The sequence below is a fragment of the Pangasianodon hypophthalmus genome, chromosome 26 (assembly GCF_027358585.1).
Source record: "Pangasianodon hypophthalmus isolate fPanHyp1 chromosome 26, fPanHyp1.pri, whole genome shotgun sequence".
Taxonomy (NCBI): Eukaryota; Metazoa; Chordata; class Actinopteri; order Siluriformes; family Pangasiidae; genus Pangasianodon; species Pangasianodon hypophthalmus.
Window position 1 is genome coordinate 19,799,522 of NC_069735.1, and position 21,736 is coordinate 19,821,257.

At 42.7% G+C, this 21,736-nt stretch overlaps 1 protein-coding gene across 1 annotated transcript in view; it reads right to left on the bottom strand.

Annotated features, from left to right (window-relative positions):
- Positions 1-3,483: 3,483 nt before the first annotated feature.
- Positions 3,484-21,736, bottom strand: part of LOC113529661 (integrin alpha-M) — a 67,000-nt gene continuing 48,747 nt past the window's right edge. The window contains exons 23-30 of the mRNA XM_053229772.1: positions 20,515-20,593; positions 12,901-13,005; positions 11,264-11,305; positions 8,333-8,455; positions 8,142-8,237; positions 8,012-8,041; positions 7,349-7,459; positions 3,484-6,358 (exon numbers count right to left, since the gene is read on the bottom strand). Coding sequence (XP_053085747.1) covers positions 6,134-6,358; positions 7,349-7,459; positions 8,012-8,041; positions 8,142-8,237; positions 8,333-8,455; positions 11,264-11,305; positions 12,901-13,005; positions 20,515-20,593 — 811 coding nt within the window. The 3' untranslated portion in view covers positions 3,484-6,133. The remainder of the gene's footprint in view (positions 6,359-7,348; positions 7,460-8,011; positions 8,042-8,141; positions 8,238-8,332; positions 8,456-11,263; positions 11,306-12,900; positions 13,006-20,514; positions 20,594-21,736) is intronic.

Here is a 21,736-nt window from a genome sequence, read left to right on the forward strand (position 1 = left end):
CGTGAGTTGACCTGCAAAAACACAGAATGGTGCTGGTGTAAACAACATCAGGATGCTTTTGACGATTTAAAGCACAAGATTTCCAGTCCACCAACCCTGAAATACTATGACGTTCAAAAACCTGTCACACTCACCTGCGATGCTTCCCAGTTAGGCCTTGGAGCAGCATGCCTTCAGGAAGGTGCTCTAGTTGCATACGCTTCACGGACACTGACTCAAACAGAAGTGCACTATGCACAGATCGAAAAAGAACTTCTTGCGGTGGTATTTGCATGCACCAAATTCAATGACTACATATATGGTAAACAAATTCACATTGAAACAGACCACCAGCCGCTAGTAACTATCCTCAACAAGCCCATCTACAAAGCTCCAGCAAGCCTGCAACGCATGATGCTAAGATTGCAGAAATTCAACTTCACAATCACATACAAGAAAGGGAAACACATGTACCTTGCCGACACGCTGTCACGTTCCCCTGGAGCCTGTCCAAATGAACTCTATGATGATCCAGCTGACTTTGAAGTCATGTCAGTCCGGCACATCTCGTCTTCCAGACTGAAAGAGCTGCAAACTCATACTGCGCAGGACCCAGTTCTTCAACGCCTTTGCAATATTCTCAAATCAAGCGCCGGGCACGAGGCATTGTGTTCTGGCCTTCTCTTACCAAAGACATTGAAAATAAGGTGCTGTCGTGCTCTATCTGTAACATTCTGAAGCCCCACCAACAAAAAGAGCCTCTTCACTTACATCACATCCCAGATCTCCCATGGACAACTGTGGCAACAGATATCTTCGAGTGGAACGGTCAACACTACCTCGCACTAGTAGACTCAGTATTCGGGATGGTTCAAAATCGATGTGCTTCATAACCTGTCCTCCAGCACAGTGATCGCAAAACTCAAAAGGCACTTTTCTGTTCACGACAGTCCACACAAAGTCCTTTCAGACAATAGCACCCAATTTACAAGTCAACGGTTTAAAGAATTTGCTGCAGCTTGGGATTTCACACACATCACCAGTAGCCCAGAATATCCACAAGCCAACAGGCTAGCTGAGAGGGCAGTGCGAAGTGCAAAACAGCTAATGGAGAAATCCAAGAGGGATGGATCGGATGTGTTCCAAAACTTGCTCAACATTTCACGTGACCAGACTCTGGGTTCTCCTGCAGAGAGATTAATGTCCAGGCAGACTCGAACAACTCTACCAATCAGCAAGTCCGTTCTTGTGCCAGCCTCAAAAAATAACACCACTGTCAAGGATGAACTCTCAAAGAAGCAGCAATGTCAAAAGACATACTACGACAAATCCAGTAAGGCACTCCGACCACTCTTGCAAGGTGAAGTAGTGAGACTCGCAACTTCCAAAGGCCACTCAGGTACACTCAGGTTCGTTGATGGTGAAGTGGCTGCTGCTTTATGTCCCAGGACGCCCTCATGTCTGTGTTACCTTCTGGCTCTCCCTTTTAGTCATGCTGTCATAGCTAGTCTTGCCGGAGTCCCTGCTTGCACTCTGCATGCAAAGCACACTGTCCTTAACCATTACGGGACAAAAGCTTACCTAATAATCTCTCTGTCTCTCCCTCTCTCTCCTTCTCTCTCCTTCTCTCTCTCTCTCTCTCTGTCGAGCTACACATGCTACTCCTGAAATTCCAGTGATCCTGACCCCTTCTGCCTGATCCAAACTGATGTCCTACTTCTGGTTGGAGTTCTCATCATTTGGAGAACGCTTGCTGCTGCTGGGGGTGGCCCCACATGGACGGCCTGAAGATCACTGGGATTGCTGGGGATGGTGCTGCTTGGAGACCCTGGAGATGGTTTTGGACTACAGTTCATATGGAGAGTTGTACTGTGATGGCTTGGGACTGCGATTGCTGTGGTGGCTTTGGTTGCTGCGAGCAGTTTTGTACTCAGGACTCCATCAGTGGACAGTGGATAGGTTCAACAAACCAGACTTCATGTGAAAACTGTAATGATTTTCCTGGTTACACAACTGCACTATTTGTCCATGTAGTACACAGTTATAGAAGGGAATGAATTATAATCGCACTATCCATTAGCACCCAGATGAGGATGGGTTCCCTTTTGAGTCTGTTTCCTCTCAAATGTTCTTCCTCATATCGTCTCAGGGTGTTTTTCCTCACCACCATTGCCTCTGGCTTGCTCACTAGGGATAAATTCATACATTTACAATTTATATCCTGAATGTATTTATTTCTGTAAAGCTGCTTTGTGACAATGTCACTTTGTGAAAATGCTATACAAATAAAATTGAATTGAATTAAATTAAAATACACGGTTCTTCACCTCATCAGGAGAAAGTTAAATGATTTTTAAAAGAAAAAAGGTCTGGCATGTTAGATCAAATCAGAACACATTAAAAAGGCCGACATTCTAGCAGGAATACTAGACTGTTTCCTTTCCTTATTTGTGTCTCTTTGCTTCCTTCCTTCATGTCCTCCTCCATGTTAGGAAGCAGAGAAACATGAACTTTTAGCACAACATAGAATAATGTTAAAGTCTTTTTATGAACAGTATGGAGTATGGTGGTCTAAACTTCCTCCACTTTGCATCCTTGAAAACACTGCTCAGATTTTAGGAGAATTTTCTGTCTAGCCCTTACTTAATATTTGAAATTTTGTATTCTTTAAAGTGAGTGCTCTCCGAAATGTTTATTGTGTAATTACATCATATGAACCATACAATCTACACTATAGGGCCAAAAGTATGTGCACCCCCACCTTGCACAGCCAGATGTTTGTGTTCAACATCTCATTTCACATTTATTCCCCTGTGTTTGCTGTTATAATGAGCTCCACTCTTCTGGGAAGCTTTCCACTAGATGTTGGAGCGTGGCTGTGGGGATTTGTGTTCATTCAGCTACAAGAGCATTAGTGAGGTCAGGCTCTGATGTCAGGTGATGAGGCTCATGTTATACTTTCTTAAAGTGACACTGGAATGGAAAAATAATTTTATTAACTGGTTAAGCATTTTTTAAGTTAACATTTTTACTCTGGAACAATTTAGACTGAACTTGTTCATGTTCAATGAAAAATTTTATTAATTTTTTCCCCTATAATGTTTCTAATCCCTGAACTTATAAAGAGATATATTACCACCTTCTCACTGGTAGCTGCAGAAAATGTGCTGTAATGTGGTGAATATGTGGTACAGATCAGGCAGCGCTGTAAAACCTAATAAAAATGTGAGCATGTGCAACAATCGTGTGAATTTATGGTGCAAATCAGTCAGGGAACTCGGATCAGGTGAATTTACCCAATGAGACATTCTCTCTGTGTTTGTGGATTAACTGTATAACAGACTGACATTAACTCAACACCTATTACACACTGAATAAACTTTCATTAATACATTTCAGAGAACACTTTAATAATAAAGTTTTATTCTGAAAAAAAAAAACATTCTACTCATCACCTGACTTCTCATAAGAATGTTTAAAAAAAACAAAAACAAAAAAAGCACATTTAGTAAACTTTTATCCAGGTTTTTATTTAAGTAATAAGTATGGTATTTCTGGTTATTATTACAGTATCTTTAATTGGTGGTCTGAGTATTAAGTTGACATGGTGACAAGGTGACATGAACTTTTACCCATGATGCACTGCAACTTTCTGATCTAACTTACAGGAGTTAATAATTTCTTCCAGCAGTTTCTGTCTGGGAAAATTAGATGACCACCACCATCTAGTGGTCACTCTCTGTATCTGCCCAGTCAGAGGTTTAAAAGACTTTAAAATAATTCAAATTCTTCACTATTAGAAAATTTCCTTGTTTCCTTAAAATAATTTTATAAGCACTCTATATACACTCTATTATTTTATAAACAATTTTATTAAACTGAAATAATCTTATATCCAAAAATTTGTTTTTCTCTAATATTTTGTTGTAAAACACTGATAACCACCATATTGGAGCCTCCTAACCCTCGCAATAAAAACACTCATACAGACACATTATTATATCTCCTCTGAGGTTCTGAAGTTCTGATATAGTGACTATTCATCATCATAGTTCTGGGATTGTAAATTTAAACACTGCACATTCACTGCATCTGATGAGTGAGTAAATATATATGAATAATAGATGAGTAAATATACCTAAGTCAATTAATTAATTGATGCAGTGAATAAAAGATAAGATATTTTTGCTGATAAGCTCTTATACAAAAGTAAATATACTGCAATGATAAATGAATCACAGAGTTACAAATACAGCATTATACAGTCCCCACTGAAAGTACTGGAACACAAGGCCAACTCTATTGTTTTTGCTCTACACTGAAGACATTTGGGTTTGAGATCAAAAGATAAATGTGAGTCGATAGATCAGAATATCAGCTTTCATTTCCGCATATTTATATCTAGACGTGTTAAACAACTTAGAACAGCACTGGGTAGCAGTTGTGTAGCAGACCACTCAATTATTTGTGAGCAAAAATATAGGAACAGATAGTCCTAAAGTAAATTAAAGTAAATAACACTTAATATTTGGTTGCATGTCTCTTGCTTGCAATAACTGCATTAAGCCAGTGACCCAATGACATCACCAAACTGCTGCACTCTTCTTTTCATTGCATTCTGCTGCTATCATCATGAGTTCCATCATCAATAAAGATTAGTAAGTCTGTTCCAGAAGCAGCCCAATCCATGACACTACCTCCACCAAGCTCCACCCATGAGCTCGTATGTTTTGGATCATGAGCAGGTTCTTTCTTTCTCCACACTTTGGCCTTTCCATCACTTTGGTAGAGGTTATTCTTGGTTCCAGAACGTTTGTGGCTCATTTCCGTATTCTCTGGAATTCCAATCTGGTTTTCTGATTCTTACTGCTGATGAGTGGTTTGCAGGTCTGATCTCACCTTCTGTCACTGCACGCACCTTGGGGTAACCATGGACAATCAACTGTCTTTTTCCTTTCACGCTGCTAAGCTGACATGCTCAAGCTGATTTCTCCTTTACAACATCAGAAGGATTCGTCCATTTCTATTCCCACAGGCCACTCAGGTGCTTGTTCAGTCCCTTGTCATTTCGAGACTGGACTACTGCAACTCGCCCCTGGCAGCTCTGCCTCTGAGCGCCATTCGTCCTCTGCAACTGATCCAGAATGGAGCTTTGTTCATGACTTGTTCTCAACTTCCCCAAGTTCTCCCACACCACCCCATTGCTACGCTCCCTCCTCTGGCATCCTGTAGCTGCTACATAAGATTTAAAACACTGATGCTTGCCTACAAAACCAAAAACGGACCAGCACCCACTTACCTCAAGGAACTTATCACACCCCGCACTGCACCACGCTCCATCTGATCCTCTAGCACTGCTCTATTCAGACTCTACAGTCATCAAGACTCTTCTCTGTTCTGGCACCTCAGTGGTAGAATGAATTTCTCCTAGATGTCACTGGCAGACTTCAAACAATGACTAAAGATCTACCTGTTCATGGAATACATAAATTAGTACTTTATTTTAAAAAAATATTGTGTTGTCTGTGTTTTTCTTACTATACTGTCACTCTGGATAAGGGTGTCTACTGGGCTTCTAACTGTAACTGTAAACGTTTCTTTCTTTTTCAGGATATTCCTAATTGTTGTATTTGGCTAAGCCCAATGCTTGTGTAATGGCTCTGATAGATTTTCCCTCTTTTCTCAGCTTCAAAATGCCTTGCTTTTCTCCCATAGACAGCTCTCTGGTTTTCATGTAGGTTTATCCTTTTTAACAACAAATGCAGTCTTCACAGATGAAACCCAGGGCTCAAACCAAGAGTAGACATTCAGAGCTATTAATTGTTTAAATGATCAATCTAACAGGGCAACAAGAAACACCTGTCAGTCACATGGTCCAATATTTTTGTTCACAAAAAATTGGGTGGTCTGCCACCAAAAAGATGTTTAACACATCTAGATGTAAATGTAGATGGAAATGAAAGCTGAAATTCTGATCTATCGCTTCATATTCATATCTTCATATATTTTGATCTCAAACCCAAATGTCTTCAGTGTATAACAAAAAGGAAAGAATTGGCCTTGCTGTTCCAATATTTTCAGAGGGGACTGTAGCTAAGCTAAAGAAGTTGAATCATGCTAATAAACAATCAGTAGCTCAATCAGTGAAGACTTTTCACTCCACACTTTCTCCTTTCTCCATTTCTCCATTCTCCCTCCCTCCATTTTCTGACACAACATTGTTTCCTCCAGCGGGGATGAACGGTTTCTCTTCAGATGTGGAAGGACATTCTTCCATCTTTCCATTTGTTTCAGCACTGCACACTTCATCTTCTTCTTCAGCACTGTTCTCATTCCCTCCTTCACACAATTCATGACGTGTACGCTTAAAGAAACCACACTGAGAAAGAGACAGACAGACAGATAGACAAACAGAGAGAGAGCAGGTCACAGAAAGAGTGTGAGACAGATGGAGTAAGAGAGACAGGAGGACACAGAGCGTGAGACAGATGGAGCAAGAGACACAGGGAGAGACAGGAGGACAGAGAGAGTGAGACAGATGGAGTAAGAGAGACAGGGAGAGACAGGAGGACAGAAAGAGTGAGACAGATGGAGTAAGAGAGACAGGAGGACACAGGTTAAAGTTCGGAGAGAGTTCAGGGTAAATGACCACATGATGGAGATTGATGATAAATGTTCTGACCGAGTGTGTTTTAAGACTTACACAATTTACTCTTCACCTATCATACCACAGTGTTGGTGTGTACTGGTGTGTACTGGTCAGTGCTGGTGTGTATTGGTGTGTGGTGTGTATTGGTGTGTACTGGTCAGTGCTGGTGTGTATTGGTGTGTATTGGTGTGTATTGGTGTGTACTCGTCAGTGCTGGTGTGTATTGGTGTGTGGTGTGTATTGGTGTGTATTGGTGTGTACTCGTCAGTGCTGGTGTGTATTGGTGTGTACTGGTCAGTGCTGGTGTGTATTGGTGTGTACTGGTCAGTGCTGGTGTGTATTGGTGTGTACTGTAGTGTACTGGTCATTGCTGGAGTGTATTGGTGTGTGGTGTGTATTGATGTGTGGTGTGTATTGGTGTGTGGTGTGTATTGGTGTGTACTGGTCAGTGCTGGTGTGTATTGGTGTGTATTGGTGTGTGCTGGTGTGTACTGGTGTGTGGTGTGTATTGATGTGTACTGGTCAGTGCTGGTGTGTACTGTATTGTGGACTGATCAATGCTCATCTGTTGCTGCTTTACCTCATCTGAGCTACAGATTCCTGAAGTTAAAGCCAGTCCTGCTGGTCTCTACTATGCTTTACTCTACTATAAGTTCTGAGTACTGAATATTACCTACAACTGACAGCCATTACTGCAGCTGAGCTCTGATTGGCTCTCACCTTCAACAGCACTATGATGATGATGATGAGCAGGAGAAATCCACCTCCTCCACCTGTTCCACAGATCATAATCATATCAGGAGGAATGACCAGCTCTGCTTTCACACTGATCTGTAATGACACACACACAAACACACACACACACACACACACACAAACAGGCATTTAGAAATGCTGTGAAAAGCACAACAATGTCCATGCTGTAATAAGGTTTGTGATACTTTTTAACAGCACCAGTAAAATCTGTGCTTGTTTTGGGCTTTAGAAGTTCTCTCAGACACGTTCTTGTGGGACACTGGATCATCATGTAGTCTTCATTGTTCAAGACTTTCACAAACACTACCAACACCATTGACCACTTTACCACACTGACACCTGACCAACAGTTACCTGTTTTTCTATCTTTCTGTCACTCTTTTCCCAGGTCCAGTAACTTCTTGTAAACATGTGAGCACAGTAATTCACCACTGACAATACAATCATCACTGACAACTGACACCACTTGCACAAGTGACCCACCACTGACACTACCAACATCACTGAAACCACAGACAATTTACACCACTGACCACTTACACCACTGATAGCTGACTGACAGCTATATATTTTTCTTAAATTGTAAACACGTGAACACAGTCAGTTGAGACAGGAAACAAAACATACCTTAGCCTGGTGAAATCTGCTCGTGTCGTTCTGTAAAATAAAACAGCTGGAAGTTAAAAATACACAAAAAAGAAACTGATCAAAGATATACACAAACACTGTGTGTGTGTGTGTGTTTTACTGTTCTCACCTCACTGGATATCTGATGATAAAGCTTTTTATCATAGTCCAGCTGAGCAAAGACAGAAAAATCATCTTCCTTCCTAAATTCACTGAAAGACAATTTCTGCAGAGAACAGGACAACATGAGACAGACAGAAAAAGATCAGTTTTGTGTGTGTGTGTGTGTGTGTGTGTATATGTGTGTGTGTGTGTTATTACCCCTGTGTATTGTTGTTTATTAGGGAAGCTGATGAGCATCCTCAGCTCAAACTGGACAGCAGACCGGGGATCCAGTGAGAACGAATGACACATGAAGTTCACACACCGCTTAAATGGACAGTCCTGCAGGACATCCCATAATAACACTGCGTCAGCAATGCCACAGTAATAAAACGTCATGTTTTACAGAGCCATTCTAAACATCGCAGTAAGGTAGAACTCCTGTTCCTGTGTAGGGATGTTCAATTAGCTCTACTGAATAGTGAAATGAGATCATGTGATATGTGATGTCACATCTTATCACATCACTGTCATAAATCTCCTCAGATGAAACACAGGTCATTTCAGTTATTTATATAGTCAGGTTTTGCATAATTTATTGTATTATAGATTTAATTTAAAATGGATTAAACTGACTTTGTGGCCATCAGTGTACACATTATAATCCATAAAGACCAAACATGGTTTCAGAATATTTTGCTAATTTATTAAAAATCAAAAACTGAAATCTCTCATTTAGTTTTCAGACCCTTGGCTAAAGCCACTCCAGACTGAGCTCAGGTGCATCCTGATTGATATGATTCTCTTGAGATATCGCTAGAACTTGACTGGAGTCCGCCTGTGGCAAATTCAATTGATTAGACATGATTTAGAAAGACACACCAGTGTGTGTGTATAAGGTCCCACAATTCACAGTGCATGTCAGACCAAAAACCAAGCCATGCAGGCCAAGGAACTCTCTTTAGACCTCCCTGATCAAAGTATGTTGACATTTTGATCTTGGCAAGGGTATAAAACCATTTAACCATTTTGTGAAATGAAAGAAGTTTGGAGCCACCAGGGCTCTTCCTAATCCTGGCTGTCCAGCCAAACTCAGTAACTTAGAAGGGTCTTGGTCAGGAAGGTGATCAGGAACCCAATGGCCACTCTAAAAAAACTTCAGGAGTTCTCCACAGAGATAGGAGAACCTGCCAGAAGGACAACCTTCTCCAAAATACTCCATCAATCAGACCTATAAGGTAGTGTGGATAGACGGCATTCCTGAGTAAAAGGCATATAGTAGGCACTTATATGACTCCGAGACTATAAGGAAAAGATTCTTTGTTCTGGTTAGACAAACATTAAACTTGTTGCACTGAATTCCAAACTCTATGTCTGGTGAAAAACCAGGTTAAGCTCATAAACTGCCTAATACCATCCCTACAGTGAAATATGGTGGTGGCAGTTCATAGACATGACATTCCACATTCATTCTGACTGAGCTTGAGAGGATCTTCCAGGAAGAATGGGAGAAACTGCACACATCCAGGTGTGTAAAGCCTGTAGAGACTTACTCAAGAAGACTCAAAGCTGGATCTGCTGCAAACGAAGCGTCTACAAAGTACTGAATTAAGTAATCAGTGACAGGGTGATAAAGGGGAGTTGCAAACTCCTCTGTTCTGAAGAAAAAACTTTAAGTTACAGCTTTACCTCTGACTGTTAGAAAGGGCTGACACTGGAGACTCCTTCCATAAATGTTAAAAATGCTTACAGAAACTATATCTGTTACATCATTGCTGGTTTTGGCCAGCAACAAGGACCCCTGCAAATCACATGACTCCATGTGCCCTGAACTTACACCTTATGCCTGTTTCGTCTTTCCTGTAATTAGCACCCCTATAAAGGTTCTTCATTTCCGTTGTTTTCTTGATAGTGTAATACCTGTAGTATGTGTATGATCCATGTCTCGTTTTCCTAGCTCATGTTTGGACATGTCCATGATTCTAGATTGTTTGTTTCTATTCTGTTTCCTTCAATAAATTGCCTGCACTTGCATTTGACTCCAATATCAACAATCACACACACTTTAATCCACTTATGTGGCATGTCCTCAGTACAAGTCCCTGTGAAACAGTTATGTGTGCCTGAGAGTTTCCTTTCATACAGAATTACAGTAAAGGCACACAGGAGTTCAGTGCCGTGAAGTTCAGTTCAGTGTTTGTTGATGGTGGAGTTGCTGGCCTCTTTATGTCCCAGAGTGCCCTCATGTCTGTGTTACCTACTGATTCTCCCTTTTAGTTATGCTGTCACAGCTAGTCTTTACAGAGTCCCTGCTTGCACTCTGCAAACAAAGTACTCTGTCCTTAACCATTACGGAACAAAAGCATAGCTAACAATCTCTCCCCCTCCCTCTCTCTCTCTCTCTCTCTCTCTCTCTGTCGAGCTACACATGCTACTCCTGAGATGCCAGTGATCCTGACCCCTTCTGTTCTCTGGACCTGCCTGATCCATCCTGATTCCCTACTTCTGGTTGGAGTTCTCATCGGCTGGAGATTGCTCGCTGCCGCTGGGGCCCCATATGGACGGCCTGAAGATCATTGGGGTTGCTCTGGATGGTGCTGCTTGGGGGCCATGGAGATGGCTTGGGTATCTCATATGGAGAGTTGTAATGTGATGGCTTGGGACTGCGATTGCTGTGGTGGCTTTGGGGCTGCGGTTGCCATGAGCAGTTTTGTAATCAGGACTCCATCAGTGGACAGTGGATAGATTCAACAAACTGGACTTCATGTGAAAACTGTAATAAATTTACTGGCTGTACAATTGCGCTATTTGTCCATGTAGTACACAGTTATAGAAGGGATTTATTTATAATCGCACGATCCGTTAGCACCCAGATGAGGATGGGTTCCCTTTTGAGTCTGGTTCCTCTCAAGGTTTCTTCTTCATATCATCTCAGGGAGTTTTTCCTCACCACCATCGCCTGTGGCTTGCTCATTAGGGATAAATTCATACATCTACAATTTATTTTGATTTAATTTCATTTGAATGTATTTATTCCTATAGAGCTGCTTTGTGACAATGTCCATTGTTAAAAGTGCTACACAAATGAAATGGAATTTAATTGAATTGAATGAAGAACAATCAACAGAAAGTAAATAAACCATAACTTACAGCATGTTTCTCAGGCGGTACGATGTTACAGGCTGTAACATTCTGTAAGAAAATAAAGTTTATTAGTGTAGTCTATAGCTAATGATCAGACACACTAAAGTTATTTTCATGATGATGATAATCAACAATATCCTAACCATCCTAACTGGGTGTGTGGAGTGCTGCTTGTGAATGAAGGGTGGAGTCTCCTATTTACATGTTGCTCCTATTGCTCCTATTTACAGGTTTTGTCCTGCAGGGAGATGTTCTGAGCATCGAGAGCAGGTGGTGCTGAACAGAGCAACCTAATTTGACAGTGTCTTGCTTGTGTGTGTGTGTGTGTGTTAAAGCAATAGTTCTGTTTCTTTTAAAATATTATACTGAGAAGTGTTTTTCTGTGGAACATGTTTTTCCAAAGAAACATAAAACAGACCAGTGCTCTCTCTTATGCCTGCCTCCAACAGGGCCTGCTGCAGCCCGCCAGTATTCCAGTCAGCCCTGACTCACCTGGGGCACCTGGTACACTCATAAAGATGACCCCAGGTTAACCAGAGGCTTTCATTGAGCCCTTTGGCCTTGCCACAGTAGTGGAGACGTGGCCGGAGCCTCTGGGCTGTTCAACTGCTTCCTCTGCTATTGGGAGAAGCCCAGCTGGCCATGCAGCAGCTCCCAGTAGAAAATCAGCTGGAGTCTAGCCCTGGTCTAGCCCTGACATCCTGGTTTACAAGGCAGATGGGTAGGTTTGGTTCTATGTGTACTTCAGAAAAGTCAATGTGGTGTTGAAATTTTACACTTATTCAATGTTTTGCATCATCTGCTTATCAAACTGTTTGCGCAGGTAGGTGCTGCTTTGTTTTATTTAACGCTAGATTTGACAGTGGGATATTTTGCAGATCCCCTTGACTCAAGTGTCCTGTGAGGAAAAAGGCCTTTTTCCCCCTGTTTTGTTTACACAAGTTTGTCACCCTTCCTTTCGGTTTGTTTGGAGCCCTGGAGATGATTAATGGTGTTTCAGGCCTGACGGGTCCCCAACATTAGTCAGAGCGTTGGGGTGTGTGGCATGCTCCTTTTTATATGCTTTGTGTCTTGCAATGAAAGATACATTATGAACAGAAAGGAAGTGGTGCCAAACTAACTTTCCAGTGCCTTGCTAAGTTTGTGTGCAAGTGTGTGTGTGTGTGTGTGTGTGTGTGTGTGTGTGTGTGTGTGAGTGTGTGCCTGTGTGAAAGCGACAGTTTGTTTCTTTTTAAATACTTATATTGAGGATTTTTACTGTGCTGTATAGCATGGGTCAAAAAAACAATAAACTGTCTCTGTTTCTCATGCCAGCCTCCTGAGTCCTCATTCTCCTTATGACAGCCAGGATGTAACAAACAGTTAGAATTCTGTTTAAGGCTGACTCGTTAAATAGTGATAATTAGCACTCTCCTTTCATCAGCAGTGTAGTATGTGGAAATGTAGAAATATTTTTGTACCTGTTTTAGTTCTCACTGTCACACTGGACTTGTACATTCACACACCCTAATCACAATCAGATTTATTTTTATTTTTCATTATGTGTAGATTTCATTATAATCTACACTGCTAAAGCATCAACAATAGAATTATTCCAGTCAGAAACATCATCCAAATTTATTATCATTACAATTAATATATACCTGAGACACAGTGATGGTGTGATTGTGCAGATCATGCAAGTTTGTCTGAGAAGGCATCCGGAAGCTTACTGCTACAGGCAGAGCTTTTAGTCCCAGATTACTCACCTAAAAACACACACACACACACACACACACACAAGATTAAAAATGAAAAAAGCAAAAACAAACATCTGAAGAATATAGATTAGTTACAACAAAGCGTTCCACTGTCAGGGAGTGCTTCAATTATTTTTAGCCTGCTGTGGGGTTGATGCAACATGATAGGCTTGCTGTACAACATACCATGGATTAGCTCATGAACAGAAAGAGTAGGATTGAATAGGCCTACAAGATTATGGGATGCTCAGCCATGGACAGCTTTGTAGGTGAGGATGAAGATTTTATAATCAATCTTAGAGTACACAGGAAGCGAATGTAAGGTGTGTAGAATCAGAGTTATGTGTTGTTGGGCAGTGGTGGCTCAACAGTTAAGGCTCTGGGCTATTTATTAGAAAGTTGGGGGTTCAGGCCCCAGCACTTCCAAGCTGCCACTGTTGGGCCCTTGAGTGAGGCCCTTAACCCTCTCTGCTCCAGGGGTGCTGTATCATGGCTGACCCTGCACTCTGACCCCAACTTCCTAACAACCTGAGAAAAAGCAAAGAAAAGAATATCACTGTGCTGTAATGTATATGTGACAAGATAAACTTTTCTTCTTCTGTTGTGGAGAGCTACATGTGAGTAAAGCCTGCAGGTTTGGGCATTTTGGAGTTTATGAATAAGATTTTGTAGATTTCCCCTCGTAACGACCACCACCTGCCTTCTACTCACCAAGCCCTGAGCATCACCAGTGAGATAACAGCCACCTTATCATCCTACCAGGGCATCAACCAGAAGAACCAGCACCTGATAACCTGGATCAGAGGTATCTCCATCCACCACTTACCAATGAAACTGCACAAACACCCAAGGTACCAGAGAGTGTGATCTTGATTGTATGTCATTCTTCAGAACAGCAGCAAATGAACCATGACACCCTGCCAGTCATGACTCAGGCCCTGGTTCCCCAGCTCCTAGGTGAATTGATTGAGAAAGGAGTAGCAAGAAAATTTTACCTGTCCATTACTCTAGAGGATCAAGTAAGGCTAGAGACCCTGGTAGACTTCACCCTGAAGTCGAACCAGCTCTACAAGGAAGTCCAAAAAAAGCACCAAACAAACCAGCAGGACCTTCCAACTCCAAAGATGTGCACGGAACATCCAGGCATACTCCCAAATTGGGCTCTGTCGACCCAATGAGCCTGGAGCAACCTGTGTACATCTCACCCCTGGAGACACGTTCCCCCCCTTCTCATTGGGAAAGACCTGCTGGACCACTTTGAGCCATTGGTAGACTTCAAACAACAAAAAAATATGGGTCCAAGTACAAGAACCTCTGCCCTTCCAGCCAATGAGCTCCCTGGAAGTGCAATGTCAACTGGCAGATGCCATCCACAGTCCGCCAAGAGATGATACAAACTCAAGTTCAAATGGGAGCCAAACATCACTTCTGTGTGCCCCACAGATGATGACAGGCCCAAACTCATACTGCACACAAGTAACCGAAGAGATAAATATCCAAGGCACAACCATGACCAATGTGGTATTGCCCCTTTGGGCAGACAACTCAACCTTTAGCCGGAAGCTCTTCAACCTTCTACGACAGAACACACCAGAGATACCTCAGGTCTCCAAACACAGTCGATTCCCGTTGAGGCCTGACTCGCTAACCATGGCAACCTCCATGGGCGTCTGTGCCCTGGATGTGCAATGGAACAACAGATGCCTGAACCACTATTTCCTCATTGTCTCAGATCTATCCCATGATGTCTACCTCGAAGCAGACATCCTGGTGACACTGAATGCTTGTGTCGACACAGTAAACAAAGTGGTGTGGTCTCCCACCCTTGTCGACCTACAACCTCAAATCTCCCCTGATGATCTACTTGCCCTTCAAGCCTCTGATCCTGCACTCAAATCCCTAATGGCTCACCTTTTTGACCCTCAAACTAACCCCATTACAGAGTCCAACCTTGCGTTCTCCTCTGACCTCAACTCCACAAAGTAAAGCACATGCTTCCTCTTAAAGACGATGTCCTCCTATATGCCCCTGAACGCACTGCTCCTAAACTTGCAGTTCCTCAGTGCCAAAGGGGGTTATGCTCATGAATTCCAAATGGGTGGAATGCCTCCCGGCACCCAATGACATGGCCTCTGGCATTGTACCGAGGATAATTAAACCGGACTTAAATTCACTAACTACCATAATGATATAGGGTAGCTAACCACCACAAGTTAACCTCACACTGTCCCAAGAACGTATTACTACCCTAAAACTAGCGCCCCAAAATAACCTACTGTCCTGCACCTGTACCTCACCAGGGATGGGGGTGTTGTCTTGTTGTTTGTATGTGTGTCTGCTGTGCTTACTCTTTTCCCAGTGTCTGCCGATGTCTTTACCTTCGAACATCGCCTATCGAAAGGGGGGAGGATGTAGGATCCTGAGTTGCACAAACAGAGAACATGTTCTCCCCCCAACATATTCCAATCAGTGAGCCACTGGAACAGTAAATCAATGAACCCTTACTCCCAGACCCTGAGGAGCCAGTTAATTATTGCCTGTTCATGCAGGGTTGACCTCACGATATCCTGTGAACAACAGGGCAAACATTAGGACATCCCTGATCAGAGGATGGACCCTCTCAGCCAAGAGGGACCCTGTCACCCTATCAATTTAGGCTATTAACCAAGACCACAATGGCTGGCCCACAGGATAAAATTCAAGGACCCTCAACCATAGATCTGATAACCTAAGGCCAAAAGGGGGACACTCAACCAGGGAGGCCTCAAGAAAAAATCAACAGGGGGTCGTCATGGAATAAGACCTTTGTTCTTTCCCTGGGAACACAAAGATCTCCATACTGTCACCAGCAATCACACATTCCACAGAGCCCAGCTTTAACAAATGCACTGGATTACCTTACTCCTGAAAGGACAATGACTTGAAAACTTGCCTTTTTAATGTCATTCCTTATATGTGTCATACCTATATCCACCAGGTCACTATGATGCTTTTGAATGTTTAACAGGTATTATAATGTTAATGAGTGTAAGCATGTGATATTTGGTATGTGTGTGCTCGTTGAATGATTTTTTTGAAAGATGTGAGTAAGGAAATTTGGGTAGAATGTTGTTTTATATATGTGTAAAAACAGTTGGGACTAAAAGATTGATCCACACTATATAAAAAAAGCAGAAAGAAAATTTGCATGACTATAAAGACAATGTATGGAGTAAAGTTATGGGCGGAGAACGTCACTACACACTACCCACACATGCTGATTGGAGCAAACACTTCGGGGTCAGCCCAGCTAGAAAGAGTTAAAACCCTCGTACACCATGGAAACAGTGAGTTCTCATCAACAAACTACTCCAGGAGAATTCTCGTAGATCAACAGCTTCAAGATGATCTCAGCTTTCTCAGCTTTCAAGATCATCCTGACCCTTCTCTCTCCTCTGCTGACCCTGAACCTCAGCTAAGTCTTCCGCAACCCAGTCCTGTGAAGCCTCCTCGACTTCTGCCTCTACACTCATCAGGTGCCTCTGTAACCCACCTACGAGACTCCGCTGGTACACACCTCACTCCATTCACCATCCTGATTGGTCTCTCGAGATGCCACTCAAAAGCAACCAGTCCGCAGACAAATCAACATCGCTGGAAAATCAAGGGTCAAGTTAGTCTAAGAATTGCATACAGTGTGAAACTAGGGAGTCGTTCATTCTCTGTTTAAATCATTCTCACCCGTTTAAATGTGCAGGCATGTGTGTGTGTTTATGTGTTAGATTAGATGTGTGTATTAGAGTAAATAAATAGTCTCGTTGATTGTGAAGAGAAGTGTCTTGTGTCTCTGTTCTTACAATTTACTGCATTAAACAGCCTGGTCTTGTTACTGTGCTCATAATTTGGGTTTAACTACATCAGGATATTATTGCCAGTGGCCATGGAGGTAATATTCCTGTCAGATTTTATAAGATACATTAAGCTCAACTTATCGGTGGACGAATAGTTGATCAACTGTTTGAAATATTAATTTTGCAAAAACTCCCCCTCTGAGCTGATCAATTTAATCTAAGAAAGTAGCTAATTTCCTACAATTTACTGGAAATTGAAAAACTACATTACATTAATCAAGCCTGGAAGTGACAAAAGCATGATCTAATTTTTCAGCCACAAACAATGAGAAAAGTGGTCTGAATTTAGCAATAAGAAAAAAGGACATTTTGGTTATGTTGTTAATGTGACAGAAATGGGAGCTGGATCTCAAACATGGAGATACTGGAGTATTATACTGGAGTATTATCTATGGCTAGTTTAAAAATTCTTTGCTGTACTGATGGATGAGATGCAGTAAATAGTGGTGTCTGTGAGGATTCGATGCTACAAGAAATTTGTCTTTGTGTACTGGTGCTTAGTATAACAGTAAAATACAAGAAATAATATAATATTAATAAGGTAACCAGCTATGAGCATAAATATAGAAATATAAAAATTTAGGAAAATTAAATAAAATTAGAGACATTAACTGTACATTAGTGCAGGATGTGCAAAGGGTGGGCCAGTGCAAATGCTCACAGTTTGAAGTAAGAAGTTGCAGTATAGCAGTATGAGTTGTGTGCGTTAATGTAACACATATGAAACAGCAAAGTGGAGTTTTTCATTAATGCAATGTGTAATGTCCATGGAGGCGGATAAGAGACCAAGGTGGGTCCTGGGTATTGTTGATGAGGCTAGTTGTGGATGGAAAGAAACTGTTTTTGTGGTGTGAGGTTTTAGTCTTGATGGACTGCAGCCTCCTGCCTGAGGGGAATGCCTCGAAAAGGTTGTGTCCAGGGAGAGAGGGGTCAGCCACAATCTTAACTGCCCGCTTGAGGGTCCTGGAAGTGTACAGGTCTTGAAGAGGTGGCAGATTGCAGCCAATCACCTTCTCAGCAGAGCAAATGACACACTGCAGTCTGCTTTTGTCCATGGCAGTGGCAGCAGCGTACTAAATTATGGACTCAATAATGGAGGTTTAGAAGTGTACCGTCATTGTCTTTGGTGGGTTGAACTTCTTTAGCTGCCGCAGGAAGTACATCCACTGGTGCTCTTTTTTTGATGAGAGATTTGATGTTCAGCACCCACTTGAGGTCCTGGGTGATGATGGTTCCCATGAAGCGGAAGGAGTCCACAGTATCGACTGGGGAGTCACACAGGATGATGGGGGTGGGTGGGGCTGAGTTCTCCCTGAAGTCATCCACCATCTCCTCTGTTTTAATAGCATTGAGCTCCAGATTGTTCTGACTGCACCAGTTCACCAGGTGATCAATCTCCCACCTGTAGGCAGACTCATCCCCCTCAGAGATGAGCCCAATGAGGGTGGTGTCATCTGCAAACTTCAATAGTTTGACAGACTGGTGACTGGTTGGTGTACAGGGAGAAGAGTAGAGGAAAAAGAACACAGCCTCCAACCAGTCAGAAAATCTGAAATTTTGGCTCTGCTTTCAATACAATCATCCTGGCTCTGCTACAGGACAAGCCCCCCTAGCTGAGTGTGGAATGAGGCACACTCAGCTGGGGGGGCTTGTCTTGTAGCAGAGCCGGGATGATTGTATTGAAAGCAGAGCTGAAATCCACAAACAGGATCCTGACATAGGTTCCTGAGGAGTCCAGGTGCTGGAGGATGAAGTGGAGGGCCATATTATCCGCATCACCTACAGACCTGTTGGCTCTGTAGGCAAACTGCAGGGGGTCCAGAAGAGGGTCTGTGATGGATTTGAGGTGGGATAACACGAGGCACTCAAAGGACATCATTACCACAGATGTCAGAGCAACAGGTCTGTAGTCACTAAGTCCTGTGATCCTGGGTTTTTTGCAGATGGGGAAGATGATGGAGGTCTTGAGGCAGGCTGGCAAATGGCATATCACCACTGAGGTGTTAAAGATTTTTGTAAACACTGGAGACAGCTGTTCAGCACAGTAGTTCGGGGTGGATGGAGAGACAGATTCTGGTCTGGCTGCTTTGCGTTGGTTCCTTCTCTCGAAGTCTCTGTTAACGTCTTGCTCTAGGATGGAGAGAGTCGTTCTTGTGGTGGGGGAGGAAGAGGAGGGGGCCGTTGAGGCGTGCATCTGCAGAGAGGCCCCAGCTCCTGCTGTGGTGGGGGTGGTGAAGCTGATGGGCTGGAGTTGGAGTTGGTGCCTGGTGTCGTGGGGGATGGTGACAGGACCGTCCTATTGTCTTTAAAAGCGACAGTAGAACTCTTTCAGGCTGTTGTCCAGACGCAGGTCATTAGCAGTGTGGGGGCTTTAGGTTTGTAGTTTGTGATCTGCCTGAGCCCTTTCCAGACAGAAGCAGAGTCAGTGGCTGAGAACTGCATTTGTAGTTTCTCAGAGTACAGCTGTTTAGCTTCTCTCACTGCCTTGCTAAGCTTGTATTTTGCCACTTTAATCCTGGTTCTGTCCCCACTCTTAAACGCAACTTCCTTCTCCAGCCTTAGCTGTCCGAGTCTGGCTGTGAACCAGGGTTTGTCATTATTGTAACTCATCCTGGTGTGTGATGGTACACAGCTATCCTCACAGAAGCTTATGTATGATGTCACAGCCTCTGTGTACTCATCCAGACTGTTGGTAGCATTCCTGAATACATTCCAGGCAGTACATTCCAAGCATGCCTGAAGATCCTCCATAGCCTCCCTGGTCCACTGCTTTGATATCCTCACAACAGGTTTGGAGAGCTTAACTTTCTGCTTGTATGCAGGAACCAGATGGACCATGACATGGTCAGAGTGTCCCAGTGCAGCTCGTGGGACAGTTTGAGAGGCACTGCTTACTGTAGTGTAACGGTGATCCAGAATGTTCCCCTTCTGCACGTTGGCTTGCGGTGGAATGTAAACACCGACCACTACGAATGAAGCGAACTCACATGGGGAGTAGAAGGGCTTGCAGTTTATGAAAAATCACTCAAGATTAGGAGAACAGTACTGCGGAATCACTGTTGGATCATTGCACTAGCCATTATTAGTGTAAAAACAAATTCCTCATCGCATCGGCACGTTTCCCCTTCCTCCGGCGTTTCACTGCATGTGCACAGGTGAGGGCACGTTTGACCAGAATGTCCAGTAAATTCACGGATGTATCGATGAAGGTGGGAAACAAATCTACAGGGACTGTAGCCCTGAAGTTCTTAAGCTCTTCTCTGGTGAACAAGCTCCCAGTATCATCAAAAAAACTGTTTTAACAAACAAAATGAGACAAAACAAAGTGCACCAACACACCAAGGAAGCCATCCATGACGCCATCTTGAAAGCCAAGATGAGTGGTTAGTAACCCACTAACAGAAGGAAGTAAAAAAGTATATTTAATAGACCATAATCATGTTATTTCCCACTTCCTCCTGTGATGTGTGATGTGAGCAATCCTGGGACATCACTCCCTTACAGTCACACTTTAGCCGAGAACATTCCCCTCGCATCTGGATTAACACAAGGACTGTAACTGTGTGTGTTTATAGAGGAGGGCTCTGTGTGTGTGTGTGTGTGTGTGTGTGTGTGTGTATAAACTCACCTTATACACAAGAGTGATATTTTTTGGGCCTTTATCTTCCAAAGATAAATTCAGATATGTTTTACAAAGCTCAGGAACACTGAGAGAGAGAGAGAGTGAGAGAGAGAATTAGATTCTAGAACAGTCAGCAAGAAAGTCATGCTCCACATGATCTCTTAAAATTGTACAGTTTTTTCACCTCTGGAGTGAACCAACCCTAACAAAAACCTATATCAAATTGAAGATAAAAGCAAGAGGAATATTAAGATAACTGGGATAACTGTGAGCTGATTCACTTTCCTTTAATTTCTTTTGCATTCTTCAACAAGACAATTAAGCAGCACTGAGACTGAGAGCAGTTAGGAGGACAGACGGACAAATCAGAAGATACTGGAATTAATTCACATCCAAATAACAGGCAAGACTGAGTTACAATCTACACTGCATTTTAAAAGATTATTACGAAATTAGTGGAACAGAACTAAGAGAGGTTATCTGTTGGCTAAGTAACTTATAGATAAACTAGCAGCAGTCTGTGAGTGACAGTTAAAAAGTGACATTTAGAAAAACAAAACAAAACAAAACAATTGAAGCTACAGCAGGAGAGCTCCCCCTCCATCACATATCCACAAACTACTAAGAGTGCAAAGGACAAGAAAGCCTATAAATACAGGCTGCGGAAGGCAAATCCAGAGACTTTAATGGCAGACTTTTCACAAAAAGGGAACAGATCCATCACCACAAATCTGCTCCTCTACACAGAAGACTGTAATGATTGGCACATGGCTATCTGTAAATATTACAAAAGTATTAGAAAACAAGGCATCTGTAATGGTAGACAAATTCAGATTCATGAAGAAGACAACTCTAACAAGGCATTTCTAACTGTAAATATCTACCATAATGGAACCATAATGTTCCAGGGGACTGAAGCATGTCTCAGCTCTATCCAGACAAACTTTAACAGCCTCAAAGCACTGGCAGAGGCTGAGAAGCTAACACAAGAAGCAAACAGTCATGCTGTAAGAGGCTGTGAAGCCCAGAACTCAGAAGAGGAGCTGGAGGCGGCTTAGCCTAGCCCTAGTAACTGTGACTCACCGCTGGAGCAGTGTGTCACTCAAATCAGAAACAGCCTCTCCTTACAAGAGGTAGAGCTGGTAGAAGTCAGGGAACTAATGCCCTCACATGCCACATCCAGTGAGCATGTACAACACCTGGTGAACAAACTCCATCATTTCACACG